At 47.0% G+C, this 27571-nt stretch overlaps 1 protein-coding gene across 1 annotated transcript in view; it reads left to right on the top strand.

Annotated features, from left to right (window-relative positions):
- The window catches only part of LOC119406369 (serine/threonine-protein kinase ICK-like), a 40355-nt gene that overhangs the window by 5419 nt on the left and 7365 nt on the right, over window positions 1-27571 (top strand). The window contains exons 2-5 of the mRNA XM_049419760.1: window positions 6276-6330; window positions 15917-16251; window positions 19631-19970; window positions 22112-22210. Of these exons, the coding sequence (XP_049275717.1) occupies window positions 6276-6330; window positions 15917-16251; window positions 19631-19970; window positions 22112-22210 (829 nt within the window). The remainder of the gene's footprint in view (window positions 1-6275; window positions 6331-15916; window positions 16252-19630; window positions 19971-22111; window positions 22211-27571) is intronic.

The following is a 27571-nucleotide window of genomic DNA, read 5'->3' as shown; positions in this document are numbered from 1 at the left end:
AAGAGGTACGTTAGCTCGTTCTAATAAAAACGAAGAGTGGTAGCAAAACGAATACCTTAAGTGGTCAACTCGTCCTTATTGTTGTCCTGACGAAGACGTTATCCTTTACGTAGGCAAGTCTCCCACTGGGAGCATTATCCCGTGTTTTGAGCGTACTGTTCATTACATCAGTCTTGGTCTCTGAAATTACTCTTCCTGTGAGTAAAAGCTTGAAGAAACTGAACGGAAATGAAACCCAACCCAACCTAACCCAACCTATTGATGGATCGTGGAAGTAAAAATGCTAGAGTCCCTTGTACTTAGATTTAGGTGCACGTTAAAAACCCCAGGTGGTCGAAATTCGTGGAGCCCGCCACTACGGCGTGCGTCAATAGAGAGTTTGAGAATTGGGGCCCCAAGGAGCTTGGGGACCCAAGGAACTTGCGAGCCGTCAGGGCGCATGCGCAGAACCCAAGCCACTCTTGGGCTTTTGCGCTTGCGTTTACCCAAGACCCAAAAATCCAAAACTAGCGTGGGTTTTGAAGGCATCCTGGGTCGCCAGTGAGACGACGCAGACGCAGCGCGGGCCACGACGCCGTTTGGTCTGCGTCTCGAATAATTTTAATTTCGCCACGTGTGGCGCCCCGTGCGTTTTACCCAACGCAGCTTGCGTTTGACCCAATTCTCAAGCTCTGCTGCTCCTCCGAACGCAAGGGCAGCCTACCCAACGCAGCTTGGGGACCCAGTGTCTTGGTTACCCAATTCTCAAACTCTCTAACAATATCATGGTTTTTGGACGTAAAACCACAGCAATTAGAATGATTAACCCAACCTAACTCCAGCCTAGCCTAAGCCAATCTTCGACCGGTGGCAGTGCAGCCGTTCAGGTCTTCCGTCAACCACTGGAGGCTTCAGAAATTCTGACAGCGTTCGTCTTAATCGATTATTAGTAATCCATCATTTGAAGCAAGATAACATTCTGCGCAGAAATAATCCAAGACTCCACCTGCAGCAAGTTTTCAGTTTGCGATAGCAGCATGGCCTCTTTCCTCGCTAAAACGGGGCGAAGTACCTGTGAAATACGTTAAAATATGGGACGTCATGACGTAGCTGGTGGCCTCTGCATGAAGATAAACAAGGCAAGGTTAACCTTGATATTCTCACGCACGAATCAAACCCTTTTTATATGAAAAAAGGCGGAAATAGGGTTTCTAAACAATACTTTAGCCGTCTAAGCTAGTTTGCAGCTGTTCTCTTGAAGGTCCTTCAAAGGTTATCTGCAGGCTAGAATACTTGCAGCAGTGTCCGGAACTTGGAATGCGGCCACCTCTCTAAGAAAAATTAAAGAAAACACTTACGCTTACGTCTTTTCTCCAACTGGCTCACCTGTTAACTATATACGCCGTTCTTATCGAATTGAATACAAAATGAGGCGAGAGGATACTTTGTTTCTGGTTAGTTCTGTCGTGTAAGAATGCTGCGTTGAAAATGCTCTCCTTCGATACACAGGGTATTGCCGAAAGGTAAATTCAGCGTTGCGCTGTAAATCGCAGCGATTCCGCTCCGGTTCGGGCTCTCTTATCACTAGTCGGATCGAATGTCGATAACACTGATAAGGGTGACGCGCGAGTTTGTGGGGAAGAATGAGAAATGAGTGAGGAAGTTCGGCTCAGCAAAATTAGAGCCCTGCCGTGGCGTCATCTATTTCGAAACTATGGATACCTTATCTCGCACACTGCACGCAACTGCGCGAGTCGTGTGAGAACGAGCTATTTACGACACCAAGTGCCCTATGTCGCCGCGTCCAGCGCCTAAGTGCATTTTAATGCGTCGCCGTAAGCTTGAGCGCGGTGGAATTGAAGGGATAGTTGAGGACAGTGCCAACCCTCCTCGCCACTTGTAGTGCCAGGCGCGGCTTTCATTAACAAAAATGACGAAACCTTCAAGGCGATACAACTCTGCCATCGTCCAGTCCTTCCCGTCACGTAATACCGGCCTTCCTTATACTACCGAAAGCCTGCTCTTTATCGGGAGAATGCGCAGAGATGATGTCTCGGTGCCCGATTCACTCTCGCACTATCGCACACGTATGCCAAAGCTTGTGCCTTCTTACATCACCCCGCCAGTCGAAGCACGTATACGTTTTTTGTTGGGGGATAAAAAAAAGAAAGGTATCGAATCAACGGACTTCGTAAGCAACCTGATTTCGTTTAAGGGGCTCTTGTGGTATGCCTGTAGTGTATCGCTCGGAGAGTGGTGGTTTCGTACAAGCATAGCCGTGACTTTGGCGGCGCAGAAATCTCTCGAGCGTGTTTGGTGTGTTTGCGGAGGAGGTATCGGTGGACTAGTCCAATGGCTTATTAATTGTTCTAGTTATTGCTCTAAGTGTCAACCACTTGTTGACGCACGGACCGTCACCGTAGAGGACGAGCACCGTGATGTTTGTGCGATTTACTGCATACATCCGTCTGTGAAGACCTGTGGCCGCTTTTGAGGACAATAATGGCTGGTGCGATGCAGAGCACTCCGGTTTCACTTGAATGAATGAATGAATGAATGAATGAATGAATGAATGAATGAATGAATGAATGAATGAATGAATCTTTTGGTGGTATTTTTAATGCGAGCACGTGCGGCTTTGTTGTCTGGTTCCGCAGCACTCTTCTTTTATCTCATGTAACTGTTTCTCGAGAGTAAGATTCTTTTTTTTTACCTTTTGGGAACCACCTTCAGGTTGGTTGGTTGGTTGGTTGAAAAACTTTATTGAGGTCCTGCAAGGCGCGCGTCAGTGCGCAGCGGGCGGCTCCCACGTCGGGACCGTCAGGCCAAGTGGCGTAAGAAAATCAAATCACGAAGTTTCTCGCATGCACACACCTAATATGTAGCCCGAACAGTCACAGTGATGTCGTTGTTGTTTGACGACACTCACTTCTATGCACAGAGATTTATGCGCAACCCCCCCCCCCCCCTAACGGCCTTGTAACTTCCCCCGAGAAGGATCCCAACACCCTCAAAAAATATTCGTCAGCAACCCATCCCCCTCCCTTCTTATAGACAGGTAATCATCCACCCCCACCCCCCTGCCTTCTGGTAACGCTCATCGAAATTCTGAACAAGCCCCTGCTTCTACGTAATCTCCCAATCCATGGTGTCGGTACGGGCTAGTTGGTATTCCATAATTAAACTTACGTGCAGCGCAGGAAAAGACGAAGGGACAAAGAACCGCCGAAGACAAGCTCAGAGCTCGTCTCTGGCCGCTCTTTGTCCCACCGTCTTTTCCTGCGCGCTGTACGCAAGTTCAATTCTCAATTCATGTTGCGTCATTCCGTACGACGTGCCAAGATTATAGTCATCAAATTGTAGGGGCTACGACAAAACGTACTAAAACAATAACGCTTTTAAGTTCGTTCGTCCTCTTGAACTTAAGCAATTGCGAGGACTATAAGATGACTTTCCGTTAAGGTTGTTGTCGGCGATGGCAGGCTAACTAATGCTGTTTTCAGCAGCACTTATAAATGGAAGGAAATGTTGATAGGAGCGAAGGGGACGAAGGGCGACGAGGAACCACAAATAGTCGCCGCGGACAGGCTGGTGGTTGAAATGTGGATTGATGAGTGGGGGGGGGGGGGGGGGGGGGGGGGGGGGTTAGCGTTAAATTTGATTTGTTACGTTGTTTCCGGAGTTTACGTTTCCGTAATATGACTCGTTGTGATTATTTTTCATCCCTCGTACTCAAAATCCAGCAGCTGTCCCGTTAATTTCGTTATAGCGAGTTTACTGCGTCTTGCTCAAAACTCACGACTCAGCAGCTGCCCTGATGACTTTGTTATAACGAGGGTTTAGTGCGTCCTTTTCATGATTATCTTGCGTCCCTGACGCTCACGACACAGCAGCTATCCTGATGATTTCGCTATAAGGAGGGTTTGCTGCGTCCACTTCATGGTTACCTTGCATCCCTGAAACACTTGACTTAGCAGCTGTCCTGATGACTTCGTTATAACGAGGGTTTATTGCGTATTGTTCATGGTTATCTTGCGTCGCTGGAGTCCACGAACGAGCAGCTTTCTCGACGACTTCGTTGTAACGAAAGTTTATAGCGTTTCACACCGGTTATTTTACGTCACTGAAAACCCACGACACGACCGCATCGTTATAAAGATAATTTACCGTGTCTCATTCCGGGTTATTTCGCGTCCCTCAAACCGCTTTCCCAGCGACTTCGTTCTAACGAGGGTTTGCAGTTTCCTTCTACCTGGTTGTACTGCATCCATGAAACGCAGACCCATGGAGTAGCAGTGGAATCACTGGACGCGGTGACCGCATTCCGCGAGTTCTCGTTCATTCCGAGCAGGTACGAGAGCCTCGCGCGACTGTCACGCGCTTTATAAAGACCGCGTCGAGGTCTTCCTTCTGGCCCGGTCGCCTCCCTTATCTGTACGCCTTCCATACAAACTAACCTCTTCGTTGGCAAGTCGCCACCCATCCTCCGCGCGCTCGAGCACTGACTCATTAGCATTGTTATCGTGATTGATCGGCAGCGTATATATTGTTTCGATGAAGCCGCACACGAACGGCATCGTCGCTAATGCGCACGCCATGTTCAGCGAGAAAGCGACTAAATATCCTTATAATTCCATTAGCGATGCGTCAGCCCATTCAAATGGATATTATTCAGTTCTCGCACTTCGATGGTGCATTATGTGCGTAATACCCCTACCCCGATGCAACTGCGTAGACTAAAGATGTCATACAATCCTCGAGTATTCTTTAAGATGACCTTGAAGCAAGATTTAGGTAGCGATAGCGCCTACGTATATCCCGTTCCACTAAGTATATATATATATATATATATATATATATATATATATATATATATATATATATATATATATATATATATATATATATATATAGAGAGAGAGAGAGAGAGAGGGAGAGAGAGAGAGAGAGAATAAGAATTAATCACCTGAAAAACTGGCACGCCAAAGCGGGATTCTACGTCTACTCTTGTACTTTCTCATCTGTCTTATCTATTATTCCCCCTTTCCCCCACCCCGTGTTTAGGAGAGCCAACCTCTCTGCCTTTCCCCTTTGTTTCTCTCTCTCTCTGCGTCAATCATTTTCTTAAAAGTAGATTTCTAACACATCATTATGCTTATCAAGTGTATTTGTGGTATTTATGGTGCTGTATGTCTCAGCCGGACATTTCGCGCTTTCTGTATGACTGTGTGGTGACACCACCAACTGTGTCACATCGCCCGCTCACAGTGTGTTGTTCACATTTTTCCCCTTTTCTCTTACCTTCCGTAGTCATGTTCCCCTTTCACAAACAGGGTAATAAATCGGAGTTATCATTCTGTTAAGCTCCTTGATATTGCTTTAATATCTATCTATCTATCTATCTATCTATCTATCTATCTATCTATCTATCTATCTATCTATCTATCTATCTATCTATCTATCTATCTATCTATCTATCTATCTATCTATCTATCTATCTATCTATCTATCTATCTATCTATCTATCTATCTATCTATCTATCTGCAGCGTGCGCAACGTCTCCTGGTTAATTTCCCATAAGCCTCCCTTCCGCTCTTCATCTCATTACTACCTAACGCACACCTGACGCACCGCAACGCAAATCAGTCCCGACGGCCACTCAACGCACTTATAACTACCCGGCCACCTACGTATCCACACCGGCGGCTTACATCTTACGTAAGCGCCTCACCGAGAGAGTGTTACCCAACTTACGAACGCGGTCAGCAGCAGCCGCTCGGACCCGACCGTCCACCCCGGCATCCTTGATTGATTCCTTCCGCCGACTCTCGGAGAAATCTTCGCCTGTCCACTTAAGTGTGCCCTCTCGCGAAAGCAGCGAGCGAGCGAGCGCTGCTCTTTAACGTCAGCGGCCGCTGCTACGGAGGTTGGCGTCGTCGTCAACGCTAATGAAGCTCGGGCGCCCGTATAACGTTGGCGCTCGAGACAAATTGCGCTGCGCTAAGGGATCGTAGAGCGACGCATCTTCTTGCTCTTGATGGTGATGTATAGTAGGGGGCGGGTAGCCCGGAAGTTGGGCCGCTCATGAATATTCACGTCAAGCGCGTAGATGTATGCATACATGCGGTAGACGGCAGCGTAGAAAGTGAAGGGGCCCGCAATCGCGGGCAGCCGCGGGGATTGAGACTGCTGGGCATTCTCGATCACGTGGGAGAGGAGGACGAACAAATAGTAACGGAGCCCGTGTTTTCTCTTCTTGCTCGCTTCACCCTTGCTTTCTTTCTCTCTGACGCAGGATGAAGAAGAAGTACTACTCGTGGGAAGAGTGCATGAACCTGCGAGAAGTAAAGGTGAGTAGCGGACGGCCGGTCACTCGGGTTGTCGACAGGCTCTCGGGGCCATTGCGCAGTCAAGCGAGGAGCGCGATTGAGCGCTTCTTTTCGAGTAGTTGTGTATACACTTACAGTCATATATGCCTCGACTCTGAAGGACTTCGTCCCTGGTTTTGATGATCGCGAGAGGTGCAGTGTATGCGCTTCCTGACCGCATTCCTGAAGGGTCGGACCGCAGAGAAAGCGCGTACGTGTTTGTGTTTATGTGTACACAACGTGATTTTCTTATGCTCGGATTTTTTTTTTTTTTGCTTCCACAAGCGAAGGAATGAACGCCTCACGTAGATAGAGTGAGGGTTAGGGGGAGCAAACATTGGCAAACAGCCGTTGGTGTCGAAGCTTTTTTTTTTTTGTCCCACACCGGCTCAACTTGAAGCTATCCGTATCACCGTGACGCCGTCTCGGTGTCAGAAGTCCTTCAGAGAAACGCGCCGAAAGTGCGACGCAAAGCAAATAGTAGGAGAAACGTACGTGGCTTCTACATACATGGCTCGACTGTCCAGTGTATCTTAGATGGAAACCGCCGGGTATTTATCGAATGTACATGTGCCGTGTCTACTTGCCTGGCAGCTACTTCGAGCTATCTCAATGGCACGCCTTTGGTACACACGAATGTGACAGCCACAAATCGGTCGTTCTGCTCCCCACCTTGTGATTTGTCTTCCAGACATTCCACACATCCTTATTTCGCACATTCTTAATTCCAAACATTCTTATTTTAAAGTAACAGCGCAGCGGCACGTAAGGCGAAGCAAGGCGAAATCTACACGACTTCACGATGACATACGTGTGTCATGAAAATGGCGAGCCACTGTTCGAAAATGTATTTCTTGGGTGTCGTCAGCTTTCAGATGTCGCGGAATCATAGATCTCTAGCTGGACCTGTTCTCCAGTCTGGGTACGTTTTTCATTTTTTTTTTATTGTTTTATTAATGTGACGAGTAACTCCCAGGCATCTATCGATCAAATTAAGAAAACCGAATGCGATGTGTTGTGCATGCGTCTTTTTAATGTCATGATGTTACACTACGTTGTGCGTGATCACAAAAAAAAGTGTTCGTTGTCTGTTCGATCTATTAAAGCGCGAAGGAGTAGTCGGTCTCCTGTTACATCAACATATTAAGAAGGCTAACCTGCCTCGAGAACCCGGAGAAACCGGAATCATCGTTAGAGTGAATGCGAAGGATGAAATATTTTCAAAATAAGGAGAAGACTGCACAGTAACACAAAAATTAGAATCTTGCTATTTGGAAGTGCGAGCTGGATATTTTTTACATTGTTGTGCTTATATAAGCACAACAATGCACAACATCTAAGCACTACATCTAATAATCACGTACAGAGAGGGTCCCGGTACGGTCTCCTGACCTTGGGACCCTCTTCTGTATATCCTCCGAGTTGTAACCGTGCTATGCAAAATAAAGGTTTTTGATTTTAAAAAAATTGATTTGATACCTAGGAACAATTAACAAAGGGCATATGTTAATCAGATATTTCAGTTCTTCAATTAAGGCGAGGAGGACTGTTGTGAAGAGCATTTAAGAACGTCAACGCATCGTCTCACGCTTCGTCTTCGCTTCTCACCCAGTTCTTTTCTTTTTTCTGCACTCTTCTCTGAATAAACGATCACACGGTCACACCCATATAAAAAGAGGATATTCTTCACGTCCAGCGTGCGTGACCTGGATAACAGAGACCCCGCGTAGACGTTTTAGCAACCAACGTTGCTGCATAGCTGATTGCAGGGAGCCCGATAAAAAGGCATTTCAATTTTAATCGCCTCGTTCCTGAGTACGGCTCATTATCAAGAGAGAGAAATGTTTTAATGAAAAGCTGGAGATGTTTGCCTGGCTATTCGCCTGACATGCTACTCCAGGTGCTCCAGGGTGATAAAGAGCGGTCCTTTCAGAACGGCGCTTATTTGTTCATTTTACAAAATGCAACAAAATCTTCAATGAATTGCCGAATATGTAGTTTCAGTATGTCAACTTGCCACGCGATCTTAGGTCATCAGTAGTAGTAGTAGTAGTAGTTGTAGTAGCAGCAGCACAGGGGCGTAGCCAGAAATTTTTTTCGGGGAGGGTTCAACCATACTTTATGTATGTTCGTGCGTGCGTTTGTATGTGTGCGTGCCTATATACGCAAGCAAAACTGAAAAATTTCGGGGGGGGGGGGGTTTGAACCCCCCCAACCTCCCCCTTGGCTACGCCCCTGCAGCAGCAGTAGTAATAGTTGTAGTAGTAGTCGTAGTAATAGTAGTAGTAACAGCAATAGTAGTAATAGTAGTGGTGGTAGTAATAGTAGTAGTAGTAGTAGTAGTAGTAGTAGTAGTAGTAGTAGTAGTAGTAGTAGTAGTAGTAGTAGTAGTAGTAGTAGTAGTAGCAGTAGCAGTAGTAGGGGGGATATGCTGCATTAAACGTGACAAGTCTGTTGCCTTTCAGTATCTGCACGTGCATACAGACTCTGCCTTCACTATATTATTGTGGTATCTAAAAAAAACGTGTGTTATGTGTGCAAGGGACAGTGAGGATCGTAATTAAGCGACTGCAAAAACGAAGACGTCACTGAATTGTCTTGGAATCTCAGCTTTCCGGTTTTAGGTGAGGCTTGCACTGACGTCAGATAACTTCTTCTGTTCCCTTAATTTCGTTTACTCCCAAGGTTTCTTTTATTTATTTATTTATTTATTTATTTATTTATTTATTTATTTATTTATTTATTTATTTATTTGTTTGTTTGTTTGTTTGTTTGTTTGTTTGCTTGCTTGCTTGCTTGCTTGCTTGTTTGTTTGTTTGTTTGTTTGTTTGTTTGTTTGTTTGTTTATTTATTGACAATTGGCGGGTTTGGCGCCTTTAGTAGCCCCTGCTACTCCTTGTCGTTTGAGAAAGCTTTGTGTTCGTGTACTAACTCCTGTTTGTTACACATCTGGTGTCACACCATGTCCTTGAGGGTGCTGCATTTCAAGTTAAAAACACAGAAACGTGATTAAATCGCGACAGGCTTGGAAGCATTTACATTCGGAACTGGGCGAACGCCTCGGCAGAGTAGCGGGAGGCCTAAACCGAACAGGCGTTAGTACGCTGTCAACCGACTGCAGATTATTTGTATTAACCATCTGTTCTTGAATGATGTGGACCTATAAGAAACGCCTTAATGGAATGCCCCGTAATAATTTTGTCCTTAATTCTGAGGCTGTTTTTAACGTGCGCCTATATATTATACAGGAGTGTCACTTGCACTTCACCCTCGGTTAAAAGGAAAGACGCGACTAGGCGCCGAACCCGTCACCTTGGGTTCAGCAATTGTCACTGAGTCACCGCGCTGGATCTCTGAAACTAGCGGACAGATACAACCGTAACCCAGCGTGAAAAGATGTAAAGCATTCGCGCCTGTTCGCGGTCACTTCGCCAGCCCTGGATTCAAGAAACCTACTTGTTATGCTAGCGAGAGGAAGCGGAAGTCGAGAGCATATCGAGCACAGCTGAAGCCTCGTTTGTCGCGCAGTTTACGCGTAGACGCCACGGCGTGAAATCGACTCTAGGGTGGCAGGTCGCCAAGTAGTGAGTCAGCGCGACCGCGTGGATGCGTATGGTGACCACATCGGCCATGACAGACCAAGCAGGACAGGGCGCGTCGAAGGCACAAGGCGAGCGAAATTGGGAGAGGTGCGCTGTGACGTCATAGAAGAGAAGAAAGCATATTGGATACAGTTTTTGTACATTTGCTAGAAGGGATTATGAGTGAATGGGTAGCGAGAGAAGGCAAGCGGATTCGTGGATTGCCGAGAATTAAGACTGAGATGAGGCAAAGGAATAAGTAGTAATTGTTGAGGTTTCCGTCTCAAAACCACGATATGATTATGAGGGACGCCGTAGCGGAGGGCTTCGGAAATCTCGGCCTCCTGGGCTTCTTCGACGTGCAGCTAAATCTAAGCACACGGGCCTCTAGCATTTCGTCTTAATCAAAATGCGGCGGCCGCGGCCGGGATTCGATCCCGCGACCTTCGGTTAATGCACTCGAGCACCGTAACCACTTGACCGCCATGGCGGATGAAATAAGGAAATGCGGTGCGGTTAACCAATTCATTTGGTGGTGTGATGAATTTAGGAAATTAACAGGCATAACTTGGAGTCAGCTAGCGCAAAACAGGGGTAATTTCAGATCACTGAACCTGTCCGACATAGATGCCTTCGACCTGCAGTGAACAGAAGAACTTAATTATTGTCATTGATGCAGTTGCCCCTTTCCACATTTTCAATTTTGGGCGTGTGTATATATGCACGCATACTACAAACACATGCACGAACATATATAAATAGTGGTTAACGCCCCTCCTCCCCTGCCCCCCCCCCCCCCCCCCCCCCCCCATCAAACAAAGAAATGTCAGGCTGCGCTCCTGGCTTGAAGAGCCTACAGAGATGGGTCGAGTCAGGATTGTACAAAATTGTAGGATTGTACAACATCGTGTGCAGGATTGTAGTTTGTACAAAATGTCAGCAACTGTTACCATTTGAAAAGCCGCCTTCCCCATATCTCATATATGGGTCATTTTCTGAAGGGGATTTGGCGTCAGAATTCGAACAACACATCCACACATATCCAACATATCCACTCCTGCCATTGAACTAAACAGGGCTGCAGTACGTATAAACACCGATCTCCGGAGTGACGAAAATCTGGACGCCGATTATGAAATATAAGGTTTCTGTTTCACGGTTATATTTGAACACATGGTCGTCGCATGGGGTGCCCTCGTGAAAATAGGACAATTCATGCCTGTATGGCTCACGAACATACTTATTAAGAGAATAAAAAAATTTAAGACAGTCATGTGCGGGCCGGGCCGCAAGCGAAAGGTCTACGCGCCGCATGCGGCCCGCGTGTTGGAGACACCTGGTCTGCCTTTACCGTCGTCGTCATCTTCGTAGTAGTAGTAGTAGTAGTAGTAGTAGTAGTAGTAGTAGTAGTAGTAGTAGTAGTTAGTAGTAGTAGAAGTCAAGAAGGTCACGTGACCATTGGGGGAGTCGGTAAAGAAATAAAAAGGCATGTTGATGATGATGATGATGATGATTACGATGACGCTGCTTGCGTTCACGGCCGCACTGAAACGCTAGCGAAGCGCTACAGCGCAGCCGTGAATGAGCATATCGTCGTGCGGGATCAACATGGCTAAACATGAACAAACAACTAAGAAATGCTTAGTGAAAACATTGCCGAAACTCAGGAGCAAAATGTAATGCCTGACGAAAGGAGCGACAGCTTTTCGCTGTCCGACGCTTTTCACAGCCTGGAACCGGCTGGAACTTTCGCTTCCTCCACGAATGACAAGAAAGAAAACCGAGGTCAAGCAACAGCCCAGCCGGCAGTGACGCCCTCCGACGGGCACTGAGCTAACCAGGCCAACCGGATTCGATGCGGCGCGATATCCAAAACGCCTCCGGTTTAAGAGGCTCGCGGTCACACATGCGATTGACGCGCATCGTTTCCTTTCCACCGACAACTCAACGTTCCAGTCTCTCATTCTAAAAACAAGACAACCAGCCCGACTCAAAGCCCCCCACAAGGTGCGGCGCCGTGGGCTAGTCACCGTCGACTTGACTCTTGATGCCGCGTTTTCTCACTGACCGTAAACTTTTCGTCTTGGCCGACACGCTGTTTTCCCTCGGTCGCTTAGAGGCCACGGGTTCGCCCACCGTGTAGCTTCCGGGTTTGGTTGCTGTGCGTGGCTCTGGGGGCTACTGATAGAAGATGGCGTGCTAGAGTACTGTGCTCCTTTCATGGTGGCTGGTACCTTAAAGAAGACGAGTCCACTTGTCGAAACATTGTATCCAGCGAGATTCCGTGTTGCAACAATTTATCGTGTGTCCTTCATGTTTAGAGCCAAAATGCTGAACCAAAGTTTATTTCTGTCTATGTCTACCTCTCTTTTTTTTTAGTCATTCCTTTGTATGATTGTATGAATTGTATGAATGGCACCAGGCCTGTTGTACAGAAACCAACAGCCGTCGGTGACGCCCTCCACCTGTTGGGTACAGAAACCAACACTGCTTCATTGAAAAATTGCGTTATAGTAAGTTATTTGTGGCGTACGTCTCTTTGCCGCCATTATCTTTTTCCTGTGAATTAGAGGAGTCTGTGAATGAATGAGAGAGAGAGAGAAAAGTGAACGTTTAGTATTTGAAGAGTCGGTGTTGTCATCACGTTTGGCAGGTGGCCACCTCATTCCAGATAATCGTCAGAATTTGTTGCGGCAGGACATGTCGGCTTCTTCTTTAGTAAGCTTGCAGTTTGCTCTGCTCGCTATCACGTACCGGCTGTTCTTATGGTAATGTTCGAGAATATCAGTCTCGAATCTTTACATAACGAAAAAAGAAAACTAAACTGAGTCTGCAATGTTAGGTGGGTCCCTCTTTAAAAGCTCGCGGCGTCTGCGTCCATCACACTTGGCAGTAATGAAACAACAGTAATTAAATTACTTTTATTGCGATAGCAATTATATGGACAGTCTCGGCTGGATTTTGCCGTCGCCGTCGCCGTCATGCACCGTATATGTATATGTATGTATATATATATAAAAGCCCCAAAGAAAAATAATTCAGAAAAATGCTTCCGAAGCGCGGAATCGAACCAGGGACCTCTTGTTCCGCAGCGAGTGGCGCTATCCACTACGCCACGAAACGCAGATCCTCCACGTAGCTAACGGCGAGCGTTATATACATACCCTTTACCGCTGGACGGACTCACAGACGGCAGGCGATAATAAGCTTTCTTCATTACTAGCGAGATGGCGCTAGCAGCGCGACGGGCGCATTTAAAAGTCGTCGTCGAGCTCGCTCGCTTCTTATATTTGCGCAGCGAGAACATTGCCCTTCCGTTGTCTGCTCGCGCGGTTTTCTCGCGGTGAAGGGAAGAGGAATGTTTCACGCTTTCACCGTGATGTCCGCGCTCATGTTACCGAGCGTACGAAAGTCACTCGAGCTGAAGGGACGCCGCTAAACGAACAAACAGAAGATGAGCGCGAACTATCAAGTGTCACAGCTCGACAGTTGAAGCACGCTAGTTTCCTTCGCTGCTTCGGCCGCCTTTGCAACAGGAACGCTGTTCAAACTGAGAGTATCCATTGGCGAGCCTCACTTCGTATAGCATTAATTTCTTGCTATCGCATTCATTGCTTCGCCCTTGCGGCGAAACTGTGACTTTTTTTCTCTAATGAGTAATGCAGTGAATAACTCTTTTGGGTTGATAGGTTAGTAATGTAATCAATTTCGTAATGCAATTACTTTTTACTAAAATATAGCTTGTCCATTTCCCACGTGACACGAAAAAAAATTGAGCGCATTGCGGCGTCGCCCTAAGGGGTGGCACTTCTCAGGCTGCTTTGAATAAAGTTCTTCGTACCGTACCAGAACAGGAACGGTAAGTAACAGACAAGTTCATCTCAGTGCCAAACCTCAAGTGTGGGAACTTGAACAAACATCTCCGAGATTTCAATGCATATGTGTTGTAAATAATGTGTACTTGAGCTTTGCACGAATGATGAACATTTGGTAAACTAATTTCAAGGTAATTTCATTACTTTTCAAAATAGTAATTAACGTTGTTACTTTCGGCCAGCTGTAATTTGTAATGTAATTTAATTACATTCAAAAATTAAGAAAACCAATTAGGTTTTTTATTAATGATATGATGTGAGAAAATGTTGGTGTACAAATAAGGCGCCAGCTACAGCAAAATACCACTTGAACGAAAGTCAGTTAAAGGAACTACTCAGTTGTACGAACTTTTTTTTAGTCCCCCAGCGAAGCGCCGTAGAATACAATGCTAACTCACTTCAGTTTAACGAAACTCGGTGCAGAGCGCACTTCAGTTCTGCGAACATATTCCGCGACCCCATGCAATGCCTCCGAGGTCATGTTGATCACATCATCAAGGTACAACCGCTCATTTTGTAGAATAGTTTTACCGTGGCCTTCGCGATCAGCTCCGCTGATGGCGCGCCACCGGAGCTAATCGCTGAGGCCACGATAGCCGCAGCGACAGCTGCAGACTTAGACCTGCAATCGCATGATGGTTATCGTGAGTACCACACGGAAGCGCATATCTCTGGACGAAAGACTAAATATTTTGCGTGTAAGCACTGATGCGCTTGGAGATACTGCCCAGCTGAGTTGTGCCGGAGAAGGCTCATGAGAGCTTTGACAACGCATGACCACTGCAGTCTTAAGAGAACGAGTGCAGCAAAAGATTGCTGCATTCTTCACAAGATCCTCAATAAGCATCAATTCACATGCAAATAAGCAGCACTGTAAATAAAGCGGTTGAAATTTCGTTTGAACATCTGACCTTATTTCAGTTTCTGGTAACAAGCTACAACATAGCTGTTTCAGTTGAGCCAACTTTCACTTTAACAAACGTTTTCCTGAGGTCCCTTCAAGTTTGTTCAAGTGACGTTTCACTTACTCCTGAATTATTGACCTTGAAGGAATCGAACGTACAACTGACAACTTTCTCGCAAGAGCGACAAAATTAACCAAAAAAAAAAAGTTGTCAAAAAGCATTCTCACAATAACACTGAAAAAAAAAAAGTCAAACAATGTTCTTACAGTAACATCAGAACATAAATGATGCGTTGCACATAGAATAGGCAATTTAGGTAACACCATGATAATGTAAAAGAATATGTCCAAAATGCAAAAAATAATGTCCCTATAGCAGAGTTACTTTTTTAGCTTAGGTAACTGTAACTGTAACACTGTTACTTTTTACTGGTAATGGGCCGATGGCTGCCCATCATAATAACTGTGACATACATATTAAGTGACCTTATAATAATAGCAACATAAATGCCTTAATAATTGCCAACTATGCCACTATCTTCAAGAAAGAACGAAAGAAGGGGAATTTCAAGGGCTCGTTTTTCTTTGCTAGACACAACATTAATTATAATTAACAGACAAGAAAGCCTAAAAAAGTATAGGGGATGTTATTTGTAGTTACTATCATGTAAATGTGAAGAAAGTAAAGTGGACGAAAAGATAACTTGCCACCAGCAGGGACTGCAGGCAGAAAAAGAGTGTTCCACACTCGCCGTCTTGGCTACTAGCGGCGCTGACTAACACTCCTAGGTTTAAATGCACATGTATGCCCTATGAAGTGGACGGTAGGATGACTGCCGTCGTTGCTCAGTGGTAGAGCGTCGGACGCGTTATTCGAAGGTCGCCGGTTCGGTGTCTGCCGTCGGCAAGCTATCTTTTCGTGCACTTTACTTTCTTCACATTTACATCGTTCGTAATTACTACAAATAACATCCCCTATACGTTCCTTGGCTTTCTTGTCTGTTAGTTCTTATCTTCAAGTAAGCGTTTTCAAGCTTTTAAAGCGTGCTTCTGTAAAGCTGTTGTTACAGGAGAAGTTTCATTGTACTGAACGGCCTGCATAAAAATAATTAGTAATGCCATTTAACTACCTTTTAGGAGCAATTTAGCCATCTCTGGCGTCCATGGACTTCAAGTCAATTAATGTTACCCACCCGCGTTTCGCGCAGTCGCTGCAGAAGCTGAGTCACGCCAACCTGGTCAAGCTGAAGGAAGTGGTGCGCGAGGACAACACGCTGTACTTCGTGTTCGAGTACATGCGCGAGAACCTGTACCAGCTGATCCGGGAGAGGGACGCGCCGTTCCCGGAGGCCGCCATACGGGCCATCGTGCAGCAGGTGCTGAGAGGCCTGGCCTTCATGCACAAGCACGGCTTCTTCCACCGCGACATCAAGCCCGAGAACTTGCTCTGCATGGGACCGCAACTGGTCAAGATCGCCGACTTCGGGCTGGCGCGAGAGATCCGGTCCCAGCCGCCCTACACCGACTACGTGTCCACGAGATGGTGAGCCGCTTTGCGTATGTGTTATTTCCATAGGTTGGCGAACAAATTTGGAGCTCACTCAGAGTCACTCATGGAATATGTTTTGCCCTTAGGGCTCACTCGGACTCAGACTCACCAAAATTTTCCTCAACCGAGGTCACTCGGACTCAAACTCACGAAAATATTACTCACCTGGACTCACTCAGACTCAGACTCATGGCTCGATCTGAGTCTGAGTAGTGAGTCGACTCATGAGTGAGTATTCTGACCTATGGTTATTTCAGAGGTCCTTTACAGGTTACGGGGGAACGACCACCGTCGTAGCTCAGTTGGTAGAGCATATCGGACGCGTTATCTAAGGGCTGTAAGTTCGGTCCCTACCAACGGCAAGTAATTTTTCATCCACACGATTCCTTTCCACTTGTAATAATAATAATAATAATAATAATAATAATATAATAATAATAATAATAATAATAATAATAATAATAATAATAATAATAATAATGACGGTCTCTCGCTCCACTAGATGCCCCTGCACACAATTATGCAACGATTCTCCAAGTAAAGTGTCAGTCTCATAGAATTGATGTGACGGCTGATCTGTCGCGCAATTCTCGTACGGGAAGACACCATTTCTAGAGGATCCTGCTTCGTTTGGTTGCGGTGGTGAATCTTTCAACCCGATTGCATCTGTAGAGTCAGAACTAATGTACTTCAAACCATGAAGCAGCTCCTCAGAGGTTACAGGTGCCTTGAGTTCCATTTGCATTCGACTTCCTTTCTTCATTCCCTGTATTATAAGTGACACGACACATGATTCTGGAAGGTTTGGATCAGCGTTATACCGCAATTGTTGTTTTATGAAGAAATAGTCGACTAGGTTGTCACTGTTTTGTTCATACTTGATGGCTTTGTCCCATAATTCTACTGCATTCTTTCGGAAGGCACTGACACAGCTGTCCTTCCATGACTGTCATGAATCTTCCTTGTGTTGGGCAAAACGCAAGTCAAACGATTGTTTGGCATTCCCAGAAAGGCATGCTCGCATATTTCGTATTTTGTCGCGGTCCGTGTACCAATGATTCTGCTCACATGCACATTCGAATGCGTTCAACCAGTAATCTACACCGGAACTGCCGTCAAAGCTGTCCGGGTTTACTGTCGTGTGACGAGTCCTGTCTGATGCCAGAACCGTCAAGAGTGCTTGCTGTTGCTGTAGTTGCTGCTTTTGCAACCAAGTGAACTGAGAAAGAACGTTCGACCAGCTTTACGTATCTGTCATTGCATCAGAATGGCTCGGTAGTTGCTCCTTAGTGGTGTTTTGCTTTTCCCAGGCTTCGAACTCCGAAAAAGGTACATTTACCTTCGCAGTACCTCGGGCGATGACGGCGCTGATTGGCTATTTGGCAACGGTGGCGATGGATTCGATTCGGCCAGGTGTTGTCATCTCTTCTGGCGCCGCAACGAAGTTCTCGCCGTCTAGCTCGTAGCCTGCGATCAGTGGCTCGCCGTCCCGCTGTGTGAGGTAGAAGGTCACCCACATCTTCCGGATCCTGTCGACTGCGCCAAATATAAAGTTACGACGAAAGCAGTTTGCTTTCAGCCATTTTATTTACAGTCCTCCTCGCTTCTTCTACCTCTTCTTCTAGCCTCTTCTTTTCCGCCTTCTCCAACCACTTCCTTTGGATCACTATAATAATATAATAATAATAATAATAATAATATCCGGGGTTTTACGGCCCAAAACCACGATATGATTATAAGACACACCGCAGTGGAACGTTCCGGAAATTTCTACCATCTGGTGTTCTTTAGCGGGCACTGACATTGTACAGTACACGGGTCTCTGTAGCATTTCGCCTCCATCGAAATGCGACCACCGCGACTCGCGACTTTCGGGTCAGCAGGCAAGCACCGTAAGCACCGAGGCGGACCTTTGCATTCATGTTCTGATTACTACTCTACAGTTAAGTACTACAAATAATGTCCCCTGTGTCTCCCTTAGCTTCATTAGCCTGTGTCTAACAGAGAAACGAGCCCTTCATACATTCCCATTCTTTCGTTCTTACAGAGGTTCGTGTATTATGAACTATCGGGGACAAATGTTTCCGGGACCTGCACGTCAAATGGGGATTTCTTATCTATTAACGGCGCTCTTCCCTCTAATTCAATGGATAACTGCGTTTGAGTTATTCCAAATGTGTTTATGTATGGATAACTTTATTTATGTCCTGAGGATTCAGTCCAGGACTGATGCGGGCCGCTCCCATGTCGGGACAGAGAGGCCAAGCCCTTCTGCCGCCACACGGGCCCTCTGGACAGCCCTGAGTTGGTCCGCCAGCACGTCACTGTGCAGCTTTCGCTGCCACCACTGTTCACCTTGAGAACCATCACCGGCCAACGCCGAGCAGCGCCAAAGCATGTGGTCTAAATCGAGCAAACCCCCGCACTTACTACAATAGACTGAAATCCCGCAGTCCGGATTAATTTTATTCATGACGACCGGGTTAGGGTACGTCGGCGTCTGCAGAAGCCTTAACGTAACCGCCTGTGGCCTGTTTAATCTAGAATGTGGCAAGGGGAATGCCCTGCGCCCTAGGTAATAGTGCTTGGTGATATCGTTATAAGTTAATAGCTGGTCCCTAAACTCAGGAGCGGGAGATCCGGCCTCCTCAGGGAGTGCACGGCACACTAATCCTCGTGCCTCCCTGTGCGCCACCTCGTTGAGGTTAACTCGTTCGCAAATATTGTGTGCCGGGAGTCTTTTCTGTCCGGATATACGGACGCTCCGAGAAATCAGTAAGAACATGAAACCGTAGAACTTAATTATTATTAAGGCGAAAGCCTTCTATGTCTCATGAGTCATGAAGTTTTCGAGGTTTTGCGATACTTGACGATAAATGGCGAGACCTAGCTTGTCGGCGGCGCCGGCGGCGTCAATACGACTGACGCAAAAGAAAAGAAAGAAAGAAGCGAAGTAAAAAAGGTCGGTCCAAAGTCAGGTCACACTCAAGCGTGTGAGTGCAGTTGGTGTACCAAAATTCACATGACCTCGCTGACGCCATCACAGATCGCTAGAATTTGTGACGTCATCGTGACATCATGACTACGTCATCGCACGGCATCGTCGCGTTGTCAAAGGCGGGCCGATCACGCAAGCTGTGCACAATTCAATGTGTTATGCAGAAAGCTTGCAATGCCTCAAATCCCAAAGGCAGCGCAAAACCACATTAGGTGCAGCGAGCTTTCAGGAGGGGGGGGGGGAGGGGATATAGTAGACTCAGACAGAAAAGAAGGGAAAAAAGAGGAAGATGATTGTCGCCTTCCAGTCGTCTTTAGCAAATGAATAAAGGACCGTGTGACATTCGATTTATTCGTTGTGCACGAACTCGCGCAGGTACCGTGCCCCCGAGGTTCTCCTTCGCTCGACGACGTACAGTTCTCCGATCGACCTGTGGGCCGTGGGCTGCATCATCGCCGAGCTGTACACGCTGCAGCCGCTGTTCCCCGGTCGCAACGAGGTGGACCAGCTGTTCCGCATCTGCGCCGTGCTGGGCACGCCGGACCAGCGCGAGTGGCCCGAGGGACACCAGCTGGCCGCGGCGCTGCAGCTGCGCTGGCCGCACTTCCCGCAGGGCTCGCTGGCCGCCGTCGTCCCCACCGCCAGCCGGGAGGCGCACGTCCTCATGCGTGACCTGCTGCGCTGGAACCCGGCGAGAAGACCCACCGCGCTCCTGGTACGGTGGGCCCGCGAGAGGCGCGCCTTCATTGTGACAGCGCAGCTGTTTAAGCTGGACGTTATATGTACATAGTTTTCGCAAAAACTCGGCGAGTATGCGCCACAGAAAGCGGGTATGTGCCAAGCAGTTCCTACCAGCGTAGCCATGTATAGTATATAGTGTAGCAAGTGGTGAGAAAGGGAAATGAGGGTGAGGAGAGATGTTGTGAGGATGAGGAGCACGGAAAAGAGGAGGGGAGAGGGTAAAGCGTAGCATAGCCATGTATAGTGTAATTTAGCAAGAGGGTGTGAAAGGGAAGTGAGGGAGAGGAGAAAAAAGGAGGAGGGGAAGACCACCAGCTCTACTGTTTCCTCAGTCTTCGCACCACTAATTCTCACTCAGCTGCCCCAACCACCCAGCTCCCCAATTTTTTTCTCGAGGGCGTGTGGTGACTGACTCATAGGCGTGCGCACGGGGAGGGGAGCAGGGGTGGTCAGCTCCCCCAAATCATATAAAGGGGGCCGCCAATTCTGCTCCATACCTTTACTAGGTCGGAACTTTCACGTCCTTTTTGATGTGTTGGGTTATGGCAGCGTATGCTCTTTTGACGACAATGGCGACCGGGGACCCGTGATGTTGCTTTCAAAGATCCGTTTCCTTCCCATTTTTACTCCCGGAAAGCCAGGACCAATGAAAGACTATTGCGAGAAGCACGTCATCGCTTGACGTTGATTTTTGCATCCATTGCGGAGCTTGTTTTCGTTGGGAATCCAACGGTGGGGGAAGGGGGTGCATGGGCGTCAGCAGGGGGTAGCAAAAGGGGCACTTGCCCCCCTAATGCAGCACGGGTTTGCATCCTCCAAGACAAATCCTGCCGACACTCATGCGGGGGGGGGGGGGGGGGTGATACATGCTCACCCCCCCCCCCCCCGCCCTATCGGAGCACCCTTCGCACGCCTATGCCTGAACTAAGGCAGTCGAATTATTATTCAGGCAAAAGGCTTATATGCCCTGCCCGGAATTGGTAGGACGAAGTAATTTATAATTTCACTTACTGCCCGCGAGTGTCGTCTTCTGCGTACGGCATTCTTTGTTGAGGTGAAGCATATTTTTCAGGAAAAACAGAACGTGCGGTGTCTTGCGGTGTATATGCGTGGGAATTTATCTCCTGCGGGAAGCCTAATGAAAAGAGAGAATATTTCTTCTCCTTTTCGTGTGTTACGGCATGTGAAGAATCGAGGGACAGGAAAGCGAAAAAGAAAGGTCTCGCGATTGCTGTTATTGTGGCCTAAGCGAGCAACGTAAGAAATCGCCTTAAGTGAACGTTAACGACGCTTGTGCCACATGGTGTGCATCATAAGTAGCAATATATTGACGGAGGATCTCATGAAGCAAACATGATCGTATTCTACGCTAGCACTAAAAAAAATAAGAGAAAAAATGAAGACAATAGCTATTACCAAACTGCTGTTTTGCGCAGTCCATATGCGTAGGCGATATTGATAACTCGTTGCAGAGGTTACCACAACGTGCTACTATAGTTCCTAGAATATGACAGTGTAATCTAGGCGCTATATTGCTACTATGACGACTCAGTAGGCTGAACTTGTCGGCTAGTTGGTTGAACATATTGTAGGGGAGCTCTACAGTGCCACAATAGCGCAATGTGTGGTTCTATGTGTGTGTTATTCTGTTCTCGTCTTTCGCGCTGCTCCCCTAGAATCAACAGGTGGGTCAACAGTAAGCGAGACTGATAAGCTCTATGGCCCCACCTTGGATGGGCGCCTCGATGCCAGCGTTCCTTCGCACAGGGCGGTGACAGCGTCCTCTGTATTGAACCAATATGACAACATCACACAACGCGATAGCTCTACTGTTTGAACCAATATGGCGGCGTCGCGGACAATGGGTGTCACCACCCTGGACCAGACCTCCTTGCCCTGGATGAAGGAATATTGTCATCGAGGTGCCCTAGCCCTACCGCTTGTCACGAGACTACACTAAATGCAGGGCAGAAAATGATCGCGTGTGAAGCACGGCCCAGCGCTCATCTTTTTGTTCGCATGCGTCTGGCGATGTAGTGTCACGTCGAACGTTTCAGCAGTTGTGCTGATTGTACTCCGATTGTTTCGCTTTTTTTCTTTTCTCCCTGACAACAGGCTCTGCGCTACCCGTACCTGACGGGCACGCCGTCGACGCATTCGCAGTACCCGTCTCCCCACAGTCGCCAGCAGAGCGTTGTCTCGCGCCGGTCGCACGTAAGTCGAACGCCATGCATAATTACGTACTGACTGCGGCCACCTGGTGCAGAACAGAATCGAACGCGGTATCGACCACCACTCTCATCATTAATCAGCACCGCTTACTACAGACAAAAACACGCCAACGTATTTATACTACGCGTGCCTGATCGGTGCCGCTTGAATATTTGAACACTTGTCACTCCGATTTGTTTTCCCTCTTTGACCTGGTTGTAATTGTTATGTGTTATTCGCGTGCTAAATGGCATACTGTCATTCAGAGACATCCACTCTCACGACCGTTTTGTTTAGAACGTGATGTCCTCAGTTTCCTTATTATATATGTGGGCGTCCCGATAGGGTGTGCACGGGGTGTCGGCTGCCCCCCCCCCCCCCCACCTCCAGAACATTGGATATTGTTTTTTAGAATAACAGAGAGCTGAGCTAGTTGGTACGTATTCATTCTAAAAAGATTCATTCTAAAAAGAAAGCGTTTGTGGTGTCCTGATCTCTTTCTTGTGTCCGTGTTTGCACGCCCTGTCTCTTTTTAGATTGGATATTGTTTTCCTATGCAGTAGCAATAAGCTACACAGCTTGATTAACACACTCAGGTCCCGCATATATCCGTGGTAAATGCCCTTCAGTATTGCGAGCCAACTTTTCACGTTACACACTTGCCGGTCATGTCATGGCAGTGAAAGAAAGGCTGGCTGTTGTGGATGCCTTCCCCCCCCCCCCCCCCCCGGATTCACCCCCTTGCAAGAAGTTATGCGGACATGTAGTTAATATTTCGCTCGTTTTCTAACGGAAGACATCATCTAAACAAATTCTGGAACGCTACCATCTGCTCTACTAACATATACTTTGCAATTCTGCGCAATTGTTATCATACGTGGGGAACTGGCGTTATTGGTGCCCGAATATATGACTGGACTGCAACAAAGTTTGCCGAGACTCGGCAGAGGCGGATTCAGTACGTGTTCCACATCAAAAGAATGGGGCTCATCACAACATAGATAGATTGACGACGAGTGGTATTTTGTCAACGCACGCAGTATTTTCGCCGAACGCTCGACATTTTTCTTCCACATACTTCGGTCGCACCGAGTCGTGTCAGTTTGTCAGAAGTGTCGGTATGTTTCTAGGCCCCATAAGGTAAAATCGCCGCTGCCACCTCAAAATCACTGTCAGCACTGAGTGGCTGACAATGCACTGATTAAACGGTTCGGGGCTCTCTGTTACAGGATACATTGCCTGTGCGTGTTGGTATGAACACGTATTACGTATTGTGGTCCCAGTCCGCTCTTTGTATGCTTACACCCCAGAACAAATATGCTTTATGGCATAACACAACTATTTCGCGTCGAGGCTAATTTTAAAAGAAAAACTATTTTTATACAACATAACGGCCTCCGTGCTATAAGTGCGAAGAAAGTTGACTGCCTGTCATCTATAGTCATATACAACTTTAGAAGGCAGCGTCATTTCCTCCTCAAAGGCGGATGAACACAAGCCTGCACCAATGGGCGCGCACTCGGGACTGACGTCATGAGCGGGGCGGCCGGTGGCTCCGCCTTCGGAGAACATCGGCGCGTGCATGAGCGGGACTATTTATTTAGTCGCGGAGGCGATCGGCTGCCGCCCCGCGCTTCGGCCGTCTGGGCGGGGCCTCTCCTGCCTTCTAAAGTTGTATCCGACTATAGGAACGTTCAAATCACGTCGAAAGCAAGAGGAAACATTATAAAAAATGCGGGAAGTTTGCACTAAGTTGGGCAGAGCTTGGCAATGCAGCGAAGCTCGTTGATCCCCAGCTCGTCATGCCGCGCCACGGGAATCACAACGTCGGCGGCGATTGGATCCAGCGTGTTTGACCCAAGAAGCGGCAGCCAAGAGACGGCGACGGGCGGATCCGGAATACGCGCAAATCTTGCAACTCTGAATGTGTTGAAATCGCTGTCCCTGAGCCACGGTGTAAGAAACTGTGGCGGTTGCAATGGCGACAGCTCGGTGGCGGCTTGACTATTTTTAGCACAGGTGGCGCGCAGCTGTGGCGGTTGCTATGACAACGGCGCAGCAGGGGTTTCTTGTTAACGGACGTCTTACTGCCAGCTTTAACAGCTTCGCTGTGAACAAAACGAACGATGAGGTCAGCAGTTCCCATTTGAGTCATCGAACTGAAGCATTAGTTGCACGCTCGAAACTGCTCAGAACCAGCGTTGCGCGCCGTAGCGAGATTTGTGTTTTATAGAACGGGCATAAATTTGTAGTGAGAATATCGCACGAGCCAGGATGCATATGAGCAAAGCAATCATCTTCTCCATGACCATCTAAAGACAATACAGGGCTGTGACCGCTTTTTTCAACAGAAAATGATACGCACCGAACGAGGTGATCCCAATTTGTGTCTTATCTAGTTAGTCAGCTAAATACGTTGTTCACTTGTTAGTTAGTTATCGACATAAATGCTTTCGTTTGTGAAACGAGTGCACTCGCAGAGTTGGGCTTTTCCACATAAGGTATCGTAATCCGGAGAAGCAAACTTTTACAAATGTAGTTATTTAGAATTTTCGCATTCGCCACAATGGCTCCTGAGTGGCGCTGGCTAACACTTCCTTGGTTACATGCGCATAAATGCGTGAGAAAGTGATTGGGGGCAGTTGCCACCGTAGCACAATTGGTATAGTGATTTACATGCGTGATGCTGGGGTTTTCGGTACCCCCCCCCCTGACGGCAAGTGGTTTCTTTTTGTCCACTTTAATTTCTCTTTACCTCACGATTGCCACACTTCAGATGAGAACTAGAGAATACGTACTCCTATGATACCCTTGGTAATTCCTATTTCTGACATGGAGAATACATACAGGGTGACCGCCGAAAAATAGTTTAACGGGGAAAAAAACAGGCATAGCTATATATTCAACGAATGAGTAAAGCGAAGCACGCTTTATTTTATTCTAAAAGTTATTTATTCTATAGAACTCAAATTTTAATAATTTTAGTTACAAAATGTGCACCTCACGCTTTCGTAAAAGCTTGGAGACACTTCTGTAAATATTACAATATAGCCGTGGTACATGCGGAAATGACTATTAGGGAATTATATATTCGGGACCTTTCCAGACCACGTTCGATCAATTCGATGAATTACCGCTTCGCTTCCGGTCATTGATTCTGTCTGTCTCCGGAAACCGTTTGACAAGGCGATGGACTCGAACACGCTACAATCTGAGCATCATTGCAATCTCTGGAATCGTAGCTCCCGACTTGCGATGGTCAACGATTGTGTGGAGCAGCTCTTCAAAGACAAATTTTCACTAAAGAAGATGGAACTCCGAGAACATTAGAATAGCCAGTTATATATCAACAAATAACAATGAACACAATTTGAATACTGTCTCTGCTAAACGATGCGGACAATATAATTGAAAAAAATAAAATTCAAGGTGGGTTACAGCATTTTTTCGTTAACCCTGTATTCCCCATAAGGGAATACTTCCCCTCGGAATCCCTTAATGGCAACATGTAGCCATTCACACAGCTTAAACGGCAGCTCGCTATGTAGGCGTATCGATTGACGGAACTAAGCCCCTAATAATAATTGTAATAAATGATAATGATGGTGAAATATTATATGCTTTCGAATATGCCCCCCGCTCACTCCCTATTAATCTTTACAGTATATATCAACCCACGAACTGTCAAAATAAACATTCGAAATGTTATAAGAATGCACTTTGCGCGGGTTTGAACTAGAGAAAGACATACCGGTTGTCACAGTTGGCGACGTTAACGTAGACATCACATTAGCAGGCAGACGGGAGGGTTTTGTGTGGGAATACTTTGTATTTGCGTGCTGCAACGGTCCACTGCAACCAACCGCGCTGTACAAATTATGCCTGGATTTGGCCTTGGCCGTAAAAGTGCCGAATGTGGTCGCTCAACCCATCGCAATTTATCACAGTGACCACAATGCGGTCATCACTGCAATTACTCGAAATCAACAAAGAAAAATAAATCACAGTTTCGCCGCAAGGGCGAAGCAGTGAATGCGAAAGCAACAAATTGGAATGTTATACAAAGTAAGACCAGCAGCTATAACGCCCTCAGGATCCGATCTGGCGCATTACATTACAAAACGCTGGCGTAGGGAACACGGCCGCTGCCGCGAGCGAAGCGACCTTCATGTTGTCTGTCGCTTCAACGCGATGTAAGCAGTCAGAGCCGAGCACGTACTATGAAATGGGCTGCTAATTTCCGTCCAGATAGCGCGCGTGCGACCGCACCCGTTTGATCAAAGTTCACAGTTCCTGCCAAAGCGACGCAGCCCCCTCCTCCCCCCCCCCCTACGCTTCCGGCATCCCTCCATGCACCTTCGCGCGACGGGGACGGCCGACACGTTTTATCCCTGCTTGAGCCGCGATCGGCGTCAGCCTTCGCACGCTTTCACTCGCACATAGAACACAAGACGGGAGGGGTGATGTTATCAATTTGTACTTTATGCGGAACATGACGGCGACGGCGATGCCGACGGCAAAAAGTGCCTTGCGTGTCAATTTAATTGTTATCACAATAGTAAACGTGCTACGTCAGCTGTTGTGGCGCTGGTTGTCTAACATAACTTGTGGTGGCGCTTGTCTGAAGTCAATTGTAGTGGTGGTGCTTGTGGGACAGCGTCGATGCACGTCCACATTCACAGCGTGGAATGGCAGTCAATTGTTTTAAAACATAGAACGCTGATTGGTTCATTTCTTGCGGTTCACTTTATGCACGCACGCCAACATGACAGTTTGGCTATTCCTGACTTCACCTCCGAACTCCATTTTCTCAACCGTCTTGCCATGCCTAAAAAGACTAATTATGTGCAATGTATTCTTTCGTTTTGCGCTAGAGGGTCCTCACTTAACGATATTCCGTATTACTTACGTGAAGGGTTTCCTTCAATCTTGCGTAAAAACTGTATTAACTAACTAATGCTTGGCGAGAAGATGGCAAAACACGCCCGGTTTGGGAACAGTAAGAAATTGCGTGCCCAGTACATAAATCACGCGGTGACGATCGCGTCACCAATGCATTGTTCACTCAAACTAAGAAAAGGGGGATCAATAGTAAATTCAAGTCCAGCGCACACATACTCTAAAATGTCTCCTCGCCAGCAGTGACATCACAGGCATCGCCTATTACGTGACAACTCCTAACTCCCAATTAGCTGTAATCAATGTTAACAAGATACGTATTGAAAATACGTATTAAGTGTGCTGCACTGCAAGATAAATGCTTATACGTCCTAAAGCGATTATGAAGCGTTTTGAATAATTGAGATATTGCCTCGGTATCGAAGTTTACTGCTTCACGAATAGATTGCCACAAAATTTTATCGA

The sequence above is a fragment of the Rhipicephalus sanguineus genome, chromosome 10 (genome assembly GCF_013339695.2).
Source record: "Rhipicephalus sanguineus isolate Rsan-2018 chromosome 10, BIME_Rsan_1.4, whole genome shotgun sequence".
In the NCBI taxonomy this organism is placed as follows: Eukaryota; Metazoa; Arthropoda; class Arachnida; order Ixodida; family Ixodidae; genus Rhipicephalus; species Rhipicephalus sanguineus.
The sequence above is the reverse complement of the archived record's forward strand: the minus strand, read 5'-3'. Positions and strand labels throughout refer to the sequence as shown.